The 12,473-nt window shown below is 37.7% G+C and overlaps 1 protein-coding gene across 1 annotated transcript; it reads right to left on the minus strand.

Annotated features, from left to right (window-relative positions):
- Positions 1–3,266: 3,266 nt before the first annotated feature.
- Positions 3,267–3,713, minus strand: LOC308662744 (interferon alpha-21-like; the record flags this gene model as incomplete). The annotated part of the gene is made up of 1 exon (XM_081318886.1): positions 3,267–3,713. The coding sequence occupies one exon, from the start codon at positions 3,711–3,713 to the stop codon at positions 3,267–3,269; it is 447 nt and encodes a 148-aa protein (XP_081175012.1).
- Positions 3,714–12,473: the final 8,760 nt, after the last annotated feature.

Genomic DNA, 12,473 nt, shown 5'->3' on the forward strand with positions numbered 1-12,473 from the left:
TTCTTGCGTATCTGCTTCAAGATGAGGCTGCGTGTCCCTTATTGTCTCAGAAATTTTGTTGAATCTGTAATGTAGAAGAAAAAGAAAAATGTTAGGTTGTAGATGTAGTTTGGGCATTTAACCCCCCCCCCCCCCCAAAGCTCATATTAAGGAACAATGGCAATTTAAAAATAGGTAGTAAATACATATTCTGAAGGATAAACTGTGCCTCTTAAAATGTTACATAACAAACCAATTCTATTCTGATGAAGTCGTTTTTATAACTTTTTAATTTAAGATCAAGTTTGATTTGCCTAAAACTCATTTGGCCATTAGCCTAAAGGTCATTTGGCCACTTATTCAATATAAATTTTATTTTTTGGACTATTTGGTCCTAATAAAGTTGCTGTTTCTGAATTGCACATTTGTTAGAGGGTTTGTAGGAAGCAACTGAAGTTCTTAAGCCATGGGTCAACAATGTCCTTCTGTAAAGAGGAGGGGCTATGCTGTTGGGAACCTGTGACTCTGCCTATGGCAAGGTGGCTGGTGAATGTCTCCAAAATGGTGTCAGGTACAAGGAGTCAAGGAACCAGGACAGAGTTAAAAAATACTGCAAGTTTATTTCATGCTACCTATACATAAAAATCCCAATTGCTAATGATCAAGGCAGATTGACATCAGATAAGAATCAATGGACTTCAAGGGGGCAGAACCTAGGTCTCTTACAAAGGCATAGAGACTCCAAACTGGTTTATTACCTGTTGCTTGTATGTACACTGAGAGCTGAGAGCTTATGCACCGGAGACAAATTCCTTGTACGTCCAATCACACTTGGCCAATATTCTATTCTATTCTATTCTATTCTATTCTATTCTATTCTATTCTATTCTATTCTATTCTATTCTATTCTATTCTATTCTATTCTATTCTATTCTATTCTATTCTATTCTATTCTATTCTATTCTATTCCACCCCACCCCACTCTATTCTACTCTACTCAACTCTACTCTATTCTAAAAACTGATGATACATTTGACTCCGCACTCAGACCCAGCCTGGTCATCTCCTACAAATGGCCACCCAAGGAGACAGTGAGCATCTTCTTCCTCTCTCTTGCAAAGTGAGTGAATATAGTATTTCTTTTGGGCATCTCAGGCAATATATTTTGGATGTAGAACTACATGTGGCTTTTATAAAAAGTGAAGCGAAATCTCCAAACCAATCACCTGATTTTATACAAGGTTGAAGGAATGAAAGTGATACTTTTACATGAAAAACTCAAGGATGCGGCATGACATAATGTAACATCTGTATCTCTCTCCCCCCCTGTCTAACAGAATAAAGGAAAGTAGATTGTATACCATATATCTTTCTAACAGATGCTTCATATTCATTCCCATCACACTGTTCTATGCCTGAAATGGATAGCTCCTAAAGATAATTTTCTGCTCTTGTATTGTATTGCATTGCATTGCAATGCATTGCATTCTATTGTATTCTACCTTTATTTTTACAATTGACTGAAAACATATCCAATGCACCTTCCTCCTATTTTCCCCACAACAACAACCCTGTGAGGTGATTTGGGTTGAGAGAGAGTGACTAGCCCAAGGTCATCCTGCTGGCTTTCATGGCTAACGTGAGACTAGAACTCATGGTCTTCCTGTTTCTAGACTGGTGCCTTAACCATTAGACCTGACTGACTCTATAGTCATCTACTGGATCGTGAGTTTAAACTCCAATAGAAGATCTGAATTATGTAGAATAAGGTCTGGCTATATATACTGGTAGATGGTGAGCCCAAGAAGGATTGCATTGCACTCATGTCAGAAGCACCGAGGCATTTCTGGGTTGAAAGGATTAGCCAGTGACATCGCTGTTGTTCAGGGGACAACCAGTTGGGGTCCCCTTTTATGTCTTGACAGGAGCTGGAGCGAAGGACATGAGGTCACCCTGTCCCATGGCAACACTCAGGTCTCGAACACGGGTTGGTTGCTTGTCAACCCAGCATCCTAACCATGTGAGCCACTGTGCTCCTATCCCATCAAGGATGTGACTAGTTATATTCTCCTGGAGGTCTATAACTTCACTATACCAAAGAAAGGTTGCTTCAAAAAATGTTAAATTATTATTTTTTGGAATAAAAACCAGGCTAATAAATAGAAAATTGAAATATATACAAAGCCTATGAAAATATTTAATAAGGAGTTGGAATATAATTTCACATGAAATAAGTTTATCCTGTTATTGGACAGAAACTAATGGGAAGGTTAACAAGGCTTTAAACCACTAGTTAACCAATAAGGGTGCCTGTGTTCTTCCTGGCTGTTTCAAGGCATTAAGAACTGAGGATTGAGGAATTACAAGAAGAAATATTATACAACACCAGAAGGATAAAACTTGCTGAGGTTAATGCATGGAAGAGGACCTCTGAGTAATTTGACCAATTTAGAAAGAGCTTGTTTTGTTTACAATATAATTTTTGAGGTTGTTAGGGATTGTTGTGCAGAGGTCTCCTTGTGCTACCAAAGAGTTACACAGACAAGGAAGGGTACTGAGAGCAGTAAGAGTCACACAGTAACCACAAGAGTACACTGAGTTGTGAAGAACAAAAAGTATTTTACTTTTGAGGTGGTGTAAGAACAAAAATGCATGGTCAAAAATAAACAGTCCAGGTCATACACAATAGCAACAGTCCAAGGAGTAATCCAAAATACAAAGTCTTCTTACCAGTCCAGAGGTCAATACACAGTTGTACAAGTTTATCACAGTAGTAAACCAACAGTACAGCAAAACAGAGCAAAAACAGTAATAGTAGAGAGCAGTGAATTCAGAGAGAGAGAAGCTACGTTCCTAGCTCCCTCTTATGGCCATGAGTACACCCATTGGCTAATTAACATCTTAAAGACATAACATCATGGTTAATATATTTTCAACCCAACATTGTAGGCTATCACCATATGCCTAACAGAGGTCTTGATAACATTTTTAAAAATCTTTTTGACTTTGATGTTATATTATAAGGTCAATGTGAATAGTTTAAGAAAGAGATATATTTTCAGAAGAAATGTAGTTTCTACAAATGGATAGAAAATTACTGTAGTTTATACAGTGAATGATTCGAAGTGAAGTAGATTCACTGTTTTTTTTTCCTTTTTTAACCTTTATAAATAATATCATGGTATTCACTAAATATATACATGCCTCTTTTTATATCATGACAACAACTCAAGGCGAATGGTTCATTACATGTTTTTAAAATTAACCATCAGATAAATATCTTACCTTTAGCTTTGAAGAGTTCTCAAAAGTCGGTCAAGGAATACAAACGGGATGCCCTTAATTTCATGTCGCACAGCTTCCCAGGCACAAGAGCTGTATTCTTCATCCTTTAGGAATGTGTCTAGTCTTAAAAAGTAGCTTCTCAGTTTGAGCTTTGTACGGATCTCTTTAAATGTTGCTTTATTTCCAGTCGCTGTAACCGAGCACTTCTCCCACTGCACAATCTGCTGGTCCAGAGCCATTTGGAAATGTTCAGCGACTGTCATGTTCCATTCAGTTTGGGTGAAGTTTTGTGAAAATATTCTGCTAATCTGCTCCAGCATCTGACCAATGGTTGCCTTTGCATCCTCTTTGATTGACCCAATGTTTCCTATTGGGAAAGCAAAGTCTGGAATTTTATGGAAGCATTCCAAGGGAATCACTTGTGGTCCCATTGCCTCCAAAAGCTTCATGATGTTCACAGTTGCACCTTTTTGGTATTTCACAATATGGTTACAGTCCAGACTTCTGACTCCGGAGGAAAGTAAAAACAACAGGACAACGTACTGGAAGCAACTTGAGATCATGGTGATGCTTATTAGGTGATCGCTGTGGAGATCCAACACCCTGGACCTTCTTCAAGGAGTCTTTGAGATCTTTGAGTCTGGGTGCCATGTTCCTGAGTTTATTAGGAGCTTTATTAGGAGCTGGAGAAAACTTCCATGACATCAGTCCCAGCATTTTTCGTTTCAATTTTCATTTTCACTGATTTAGCTGGGTAATTTTTGGCTTTTCTTTACCCTCTTCACTTCCTGGTAGATTGACATGTAGACTTTCAATTTGGGCTATCTGGATTGGACTACAACAACCATCATCCCCATCTTCCATTACCCAAATAAGTAGAAATAAAAGTGGATTGTTGCCAGGTTTTGCACAACAGCGATCAAAATTATTCATGTGGTGATCTGTGCCTCATATCAGCTTTAATGAGTATTTGATTTATCAAGAGAAGAGAATATTTGCAGCTCAGGGTTGAATTGTGGGTTCCTTGATGCTCTCTGATTGTTTTCTTGAAGACGTTTCATTACCCAACTAGGTAACATCATTAGTGCTAGAAGGGAATGGGGTTTTCTCTATGTTTATATACAAGTAGCTTACCTTGCCAGTATTGGTGGGAGAGAGGAAGGAAAGGAGGGTGGGAAGGAAGGAAGGAAGGAAGGAAGGAAGGAAGGAAGGAAGGAAGGAAGGAAGGAAGGAAGGAAGGAAGGAAGGAAGGAAGGAAGGAAAGGAAAGGAAAGGAAAGGAAAGGAAAGGAAAGGTTGATTAAATGCTATTTAACAGAAGGTTCCCTCATATAGATAGATATGAAAGCATTTTTTAAATAGACTACAGTAATAATGATAAAATGCAGGGCTTTTTTGTCATAGAACGCCCAGAACGGAGTTCCGGCACCTTTTTCTTTTACAAAAAAAGCACTGATAAAATGTAACATCAAAATCTTGTAAGAGATGAGCAGGCTGAGCTTAAGGAGGGGTCAAACGTGTTATAAGTCATAAGCCTCTGCGCGACGGCAAGAGATCTAAGTCCAGTCCACCTTGAATGCCTTTCTTATCTCCTGCTCATTTCCCATGACATTAGTTGGTCAGATACTTGTAGAGAGCTTAAGCTTGCAATAAATCTTTATATTCATTTTGAACTGCCTGAATCTCCAGGTTTCCCTGGTGCTTGACAAATCTATTGTAACGTATTTTAAAAGGTGAATATGAAGTTTGAAAAGTTACGTAACAAGACCAATTTCAAATATTGTATGAATAATTGATAAAAGCCTATTTAAAAATCCTTTTTATCACTCTTAATTTAGAACTTTCTCTTTTTTTTTTAAAAAAAAGAAAAAGTCTATAATTTTATCTGATTATATTCTTTTCCTTTATTAGAGAATGAAAGAGAATAATTTAATGGTGATTAAAATCGGTAAGTCTATCAATAAGTTCAGAAAGGGGTTGATGAGGATAAAAATGGACATTTTTCTTTTTTTAAATATAACTCCAAATTATTTTGGGGAGCTTTTCAAATTTGTCTTTGGATTTGTAGAGGTAATGTTATTACAGCATCGTGTGCTTTGCTTTCTGCCACCACTTTCACTTTCCTATCGTCACGCTGCAGCTGCTGAGTGATTTCTCTCGTTAAAGAAAAGTTTAAAACCAGGCTCTTTTCAGTGTTAACAGAGCCAAGAAACCCAGTGAATAGACCAGATTTTTTTTTTCTTTTTTAATTACGTAATTGTAAATCCCCAGCGGACCTGACAGAACGCATCTAACATGACTGAGGAAATGAAATTTGAAATTCCATTGGGGGAGGATGTCTTCTGAGGGTTTTGGACTACAGCATCCATTTTTCCCAGGTGGTCTAGCTAATTGTCTGTGATGAGGAAAGGTATTTTGTAGTTGTGCAATCTCCAGAGAATGCTCAAGATTGGCAAACACTAGCTAGGTAATCCAATGCCTTTTGGAGATTTTAGACTACAATTTCCATGGTCAAAAATTATGGCATTTACAGTCTAGTTGTGCCCCTATCTTCCAGTTTATGGGAGGTTATTTGGCCATGACAGTAATTTGAACTTTCTTTTACATAGGGTGACTGTGTGTGTGTGTGTGTGTGTGTACACACACACACACACACACACACACACACTGACTGGTCATTAAAATTACTTAGGATAATTTGAATGTTCAGTGTGATGTACTAATTCAAATGCACACTCAGCTTGACCTGTCAGTGACATTTGTTTACAGAATAGCAGAATCGGAAGGGATCTTGGAGGTCTTCTAGTCCTGCTTAAGCAAGAGACCCTCTGCCGTTACAGACAAATGGCTGTAAAATGTCCAGTGTTGAAGCACCCACAACTTCTGAAGGCAAGCTGTTCCACTAGTCCAGGGGTAGGCAACCTTGACTCTTTTATGACTCGTGGACTTCAACTCCCAGAATTCCTGAGCCAGCCACGCTGAGGGGAAAGGGAGAGGTTTCCAAGCTGAGCCATGCTGGCTCAGGAATTCTGGGAGTTGAAGTCCACCAGTCATAAAAGAGCCAAGGTTGCCTACCCCTGCACTTGTTAATTGTTCTCTCTGTTGGAAAATTTGTCCTTAGCTCTAGGTTGTTTGTCTTGATGTTTCTATCCATTGTTTCTTGTCTTGCCTTCAGGTGCTTTGGAAAGTATGTTGACACCCTCCGTCTTGTGGCAGCCCCTCAAACACTGCTATCATGTCACTCCATTAGGAAAATTTCCTCATTTCTCATTTTATGCAGCCCTTATGGAAATCCATTCCCTGGAGTGGAAGCAGAAAAGATAGTCTGGCATTATGCTACTTTTCACAGACTCCCTTTGTCAATTCTGTAGGTTATAGCTGCTAGATATTTTGGGGTACAGAAAGCATTGGAGTTAAGGCTGCATAAATCTTATCCATACCAGCATCAGAGAACAGTTATTTATATCCTTTCTTTCCTTCAGGAGGTACAACATTATTTCATTTTTTTCACCCAAAGTCTATGAAATAGTGTAAGTTTGGCTGGGAGACTCAGACCCATTCTTTAGTTATTTGTAGGGTCCGCGAAATGGGTTGGCAAATCCTATGTTACCTCCTGTCTCCCTGATTATGGCTATGCTGTAGTTCCTGAAAGGAAGTCAAAATGTAAATAACCTAAATGATAATTAATTTTCATCTTCAAGGCAATTTCAAGGTACTTTTCTTTGGAATATCAACTGTTAACAGTATTTCATATCTTAGCTCTGAAGAGCCAGTAGATGCAGGAAAGTATTGTAGATCAGGGGTCCCCAACCCCCTCGGTATGTGGAGCAGTACCAGGCTGCAACATGCCAGCAACCAGTCCACACAAACAAGCAAAGCCCCATCCGTGGGGTGCAGGCAGCACACAAAACCACGCACTTTCCAGTCCACAGAAAAATCTTTCTCCGGGGAACTGGTCCCTTTTGGGCACCTCTGTTGTAGATTATTCTGATGCCACCTAGTGCAGTGTTTTTCAACCTTTTTTGGGCAAAGGCACACTTGTTTCATGAAAAAAATCACGAGGCACTCCACCATTAGAAAATGTTAAAAAATTTAACTCTGTGCCTATATTGACTATATATAAAGTAATTCTCTTGAATAGGAATCAAATAAACACAAAGAAAGTATTTTATAATTACTTTTCAATTTTTCCCACGGCACACCAGGCAACATCTCGCGGCACACTAGTGTGCCGCGGAACAGTGGTTGAAAAACACTGACCTAGTGATCCTCTGGAGTTTTGCAGAAAGACATGATAGCATTAGATCCCATCTCCATTCGTAGGAGATACTGTATACTTAGTTGGCTTAATCCTACTTACATCTATGATGCTTACTATTTTGGTGGAAATAAGCTGGAGGAATCCCACTAGTGTTGTCTCAAACTTTTCCTTACGTGTTTACGTATACACCTTACGCGTTTATGTATACACCGGAGCAGTCTTTCCAATCTTGTCTCATCTGAAAGTATTGGCACTACAAATCTCATAATTCAAGGCTAGAAGTTTTAGTCTCAAAACACATGTAGAATTTCAGACTGAAGAAGGATTGCTTATAATGATAAGAGTTAAAAAGGCTGACTCTTGTAAATGCAGTTGCTTTGAAGCACAAGTACCGAAGTTGTTGTTGTTAGTTGCGAAGTCGGGTCCGACCCATCGCGACCCCATGGACAACGTTCCTCCAGGCCTTCCTGTCCTCTACCATCTTGCAAAGTTTGATTGCATCATCACTCTCTCACTTGGCTGCACTGAACATAATAGATGATCACCCACAACTATACATGCTTTGCGAAATGACTCATGGAAAAGTGAATTTAAAATAAACTCCTCTGTCACAGAGTAAAACTATATTTTTGCCTTAGATATCACCATTTCTATTTTCAATCAGTCAATTTTAGCTTGGGCCTTCTGAAAATTTTCCAATCTGTTCAACTACTAGAATATGCATTCTTTTTCCCCCCTCCCTCTCAATTTCACTTTCAGTTTTTGATTGTCAGACTGTGATTTCAAGCTAGCACTGTGGAATTTTCTTTGCTGGTTTTTGTTTTAATAGAAATTATTCTTTTTTTAAAAATCAAGTGGAGTTTACTGCAGATGGCCTGATTGCCTCTTTAAATGTCAGTTTCTCAATCTTTCAGGGAAGGAATAGGTTGAAACCTATCTGCATATGAATGCTCTTAATTGATTTGGAAGTGTAAATACACAACTGCAATCAGCATGGTGATATACTAATTATGAGAATGGTGATATAACTACTTACAAGATCAAAATGAACTTGATATATCTGCAGAAACAATTATAAATATATTTCCACCCATAACAATATCCAAATATATAAAATAGTCAGTACTACTTTTACCATTTGGAGTTAGAAAAGATTTGGGCTCTGTATTCAATATCTTATTCAGATATTTTTGTTATATAAATGATGATGATTAAAACGATAGAAAGAGAATAGTTGAACTACAGGGGCAAATTATTTATTTAAATGTGCCAGAAGATTTTCCAGAAATCATAGTAGTTTTTATTTTATTAAAATATTGAGTGAACTATATAACAGGATATATAGAAAGTTTATTTATGTAAAACAGATACATTTTAACATAATATTCTTGGTAAGTTCACCAATCATCCTCAAATATTCCTTGAAAACAGCAAGAATATACAGTAGGTCTTTGGACCCTGCATTCAGAAACCCTGAATGATGTCAATGGTGGTTTGTTCAAAGGTACTCCTCATTTAGCCATCAATCATTCACAGGCTGTTCAAAGTTACGATGCCGCTGAATGAGGGGAATAACGATCCTTTCTCATATCTGCAGTCATTGAATTGTGCTCATCAACACAAGAATGTGATTGGGTGCTTGACAACTGGCTCACAATTATGATGATTGCAGTATCCCAGAGACATGTGATCACCATTCATGACCTTGACCCAATGGTGGGATTCAGCCAGTTTGCACCACTTTGGCAGAACTGGTAGCTAATTTTTTGTTGCCTAGGTCCTCAATGGACTTCTGGAAGTGGGATCCACACAGAGAGCCAGTTGTTCACATATTTGAATCCCACCACTGCCTTGACCGCTGGTTTCTGGCAAGCAAGGTCAATGGGAAAGTTGGCAGGAAGTCACAAATAGTGACCTCATAACAGTGAGAGGCTGGAATTGCAGGGGATTTGCCTAATAACGCAGTTGCCATAGTTACGTTAGCTCAGTCACATGACATTGCATTCTACAGTTGTGTTGCTTAACGGCCATTGTTAAATAACAACTAGCTATAAATAAAGTACATACACATACAGGTAGTCCTCGACTTACGATCACAATTGAGCCCCAAATTTATGTTGTTAACCGAGACGTTTGTTAATTTAATTTTGCCCCATTTTACAATCTTTCTTGCCACAGTTGTGAATTGCTGCAATTAAATTAGTAACACCGTTGTTAAGTGAATCTGGCTTCCCTATTGACTTGGCTTGTCAGAAGGCCACAAAAGGGGATCTCACGACCCTTGGGACACCGCAACAGTCATAAATGTGAATCAGTTCTCAAGCGTCTGAGTTTTGATCATGTGATCATGGAGGATGCTGCAGTGGTTGTAAGTGCAAAAAAAGGTCGCTTTTTTCAGTGCCGTTGTAACTGCGAATGGTCACTAAATGAACTGTTGTAAGTCGAGGACTATCTGTATACGGCAATTTCTTGTAAAGGGCTTGGTTGTTTTCTGTCTGATCTGGGATGAAAGTCTGATCAGGAGCATCTGAACGATGATGTTTTCTTTCTCCCTCGATGGAGCCCTTCAAGCATTAGGGTAACTGAAGGAGTCCTGTGCGGGCCCTTATTCCGTACCCAGGTAACAGGACAGGAGCTCAAGTTATACTCTGTGCCTATTCAGTTGAACATCATACGTTGCTTTCATTTGTCTGATTACCTGATTGTGGAATTATGTCCATGCCCAAAATCATAGGTTTGCAGGACAGGAAAAAATAATAATATTTTGCTGGCTGTTTTCCACTTTTCACTGAACTGGAACTCCTTGTTGGTAAACTCTGCCTCTCTTTTTTCTCTGTTCAGTTTATAAAAAAGGATACATCAAAAATCTTTAATGGCAAAAGGGAAAAAATGATTTTATGAATAAAAATACTAGTTGCAAGTCATGGTTTACAGTGTAGAATTAAAGCTGAAAACATAATACTTCTGTTGAACTTGAGACAACCAGAAGTCCAATACAATATAGAGATATCAAAATTTTAGCTATCGCTTTGTGATTAATATTATTTTATTTAATATTATTCTGTTGAACTGGGAACAATGAAAAATGGGAGAATGCTAAATCACTTCAATGAATTGTGGGCTTATCTCGCTTCAGCCTCACTGAGTCAAAATCCTATTTGTGCCCCATAATTGATTTGCATAAACATTTTTATATTTAGTTTGGTTGAAAGAAGGAACCATAAAAAGTAGGCAGTTGTATTGTGGAGAAAAGAAATATTAATTTTTATTATCTCTGAAAATAATATCTTGAACTGTCTTCAAACAGTGAAGAGTCAGTTTGGTCTAGTGGTTAAGGCACCAGGCCAGAAAGCGAAAGGTTGTGAGTTCAGGTCCTGCCTTAGTCATAAAAGCCAGCTGGATGACCTTGGGCCAGTCACTTTCTCTCAGTCCAATCCACCTAATAAGTTGTTGTGTATTATCCTTTGTAATATATTTATATTATTATAATTGTTAGGAAAAGTACAATTGTAATACCATAATTCTATACATTCTTGGGAAGAAATTTGGTGATTTCTAATATAGTTTCTTCCAAGTGAAGCTGCACAAGATCTCACTGCATATATGTAGTTGCAATCAGGGAAGGAAGGAAGGAAGCTATATGCCCTATACAGAAGACCAACAAAATAGATGAAATAATCCAAACTGCCACTTTTATTTGAAGTTAGCCTTTTAATAGCATTTAACAGACTTCCTGAATTTTAACAAGCAATGAAGACTAGCATAGTTTAAGTATATCACATAAATAAATAAATAAATAGATCAATAAATAATGTAAATAAATGGAAAGTAAATAAATATTGGCCCGCAATGTATACATTGTTCTGTTATAATGACAAAACAAAAATAAATAAATAATAGTGCAATTCTCTAGTGGGATTAATATTTTAAAAAGGAATATATTTTTTTCTAAAAGAGGTTGACCAGTATTACTACTGTGTGGCTTGAACATCTGCACTCAGTAATTATATTGGACCTCATCTATTCTACTGAGTGTGTTCCACCTAATTTTATCCCTAGAAAAATTGTCCAACATAATTTGTCTCCAAAGAAAGCAAAGTTAGCAAAACTGCTTTGTTATCTTTCCCAAAGTTTCTTCTCTTTATTGACTTTGTGGTTCGAGTGGTCTAGTGGAGTCAAATGAGTCATAGAACTTTCAGTAGCAATCAAATCAGCTTTGCAGGTGCATTGTGACATCTTTTGCTTTGCTTCGTACACAATATGGTGGAAACTCCTTTCGTCTGGTTGGTGTGGTGTCCCTGGGTTTCAATGGTGATAAATTTTCCGGTAGTCTCTCGTGTCACGTCAACTATTTCTGTTAGTGGATTGAAACTTCCTTCAATCATTGAGTTCAGTTAGACATAATTTAAATTCTGCTGGTTTCATTTGATATTAGGATCACGTATTTTACCCTGCATATAATACCATAGAAACGTGTATTATGTTCAAGGGAATTGGGTGAACGAAAGAACACAATTTTATCTTTTCACACAGAATTCCCTGATTAAAGTTCACATTGGACTCTGTGAAAGCATAGGAGAATTCATTGAAGCTTGACAAATTTTGCAGAAGAACCTTTCGCAATTTGTTTTGGAAGGACTTTTTCTGTGGATTTCCAATTTTTTGAATAAGGCACCATCGTTTTACTTCACTTTCCATTTTTTAACTTCGTGAAGCAATCCAGTCAAAGGGAAAGTAGAAAGAGGAAACGTCAGAAAGCTTACTTTCTAGGAATAAGTGAAAGGCCTGGAGTGAAAGCTTAATGGTTTCATATTGCTGCTTTTGTAGCGTCATAGAGTGGAAGTCAAGCTAGAAGGAAAAGGAAAAAACAGTTAGGAATCCCTATTCTTGTTAACAATTATTTAAACATTTAATTCAAATTTATAAACATAGTTTTCTCTTTGCTTTGT

The sequence above is a fragment of the Vipera berus genome (genome assembly GCF_964194415.1).
Source record: "Vipera berus genome assembly, chromosome: 2".
Classification (NCBI taxonomy): Eukaryota; Metazoa; Chordata; class Lepidosauria; order Squamata; family Viperidae; genus Vipera; species Vipera berus.